Source organism: Buceros rhinoceros, unplaced genomic scaffold (assembly GCF_000710305.1).
Source record: "Buceros rhinoceros silvestris isolate BGI_N320 unplaced genomic scaffold, ASM71030v1 scaffold15304, whole genome shotgun sequence".
NCBI classification, from domain to species: Eukaryota; Metazoa; Chordata; class Aves; order Bucerotiformes; family Bucerotidae; genus Buceros; species Buceros rhinoceros.
In genome coordinates, this window is record NW_010408922.1 from 3,606 (window position 1) to 3,837 (window position 232).

Here is a 232-nt window from a genome sequence, read left to right on the forward strand (position 1 = left end):
GGGGAGGAGCGTCCCCACGCCTCGCTGGCATCACACAGCCCCAGAGTCCCTCAAGTGCACCTGGCAACTACACGGTGACCACCTGGGTAGGTGTGCTGGGTGCAGGTGTCCCTGCTCTGGGGGGAGAGGAGGGACGTTCTCCTGGCCCTGTTCCCCAGGAGCGATTGACTGGTTTTCCTCTGCAGTGGTCTGAGTCAGAGGGGGGCAGCGGCGGGACCAGCACAGTGATCGT

The 232-nt window shown here is 64.7% G+C and overlaps 1 protein-coding gene across 1 annotated transcript in view; it reads left to right on the forward strand.

Annotated features, from left to right (window-relative positions):
* Positions 1-6: 6 nt before the first annotated feature.
* Positions 7-232, forward strand: part of TMLHE (trimethyllysine hydroxylase, epsilon) — a gene marked incomplete at its 5' end in the record, with an annotated part of 8,618 nt that continues 8,392 nt past the window's right edge. The window contains one exon of the mRNA XM_010135054.1: positions 7-86. Coding sequence (XP_010133356.1) covers positions 7-86 — 80 coding nt within the window. The remainder of the gene's footprint in view (positions 87-232) is intronic.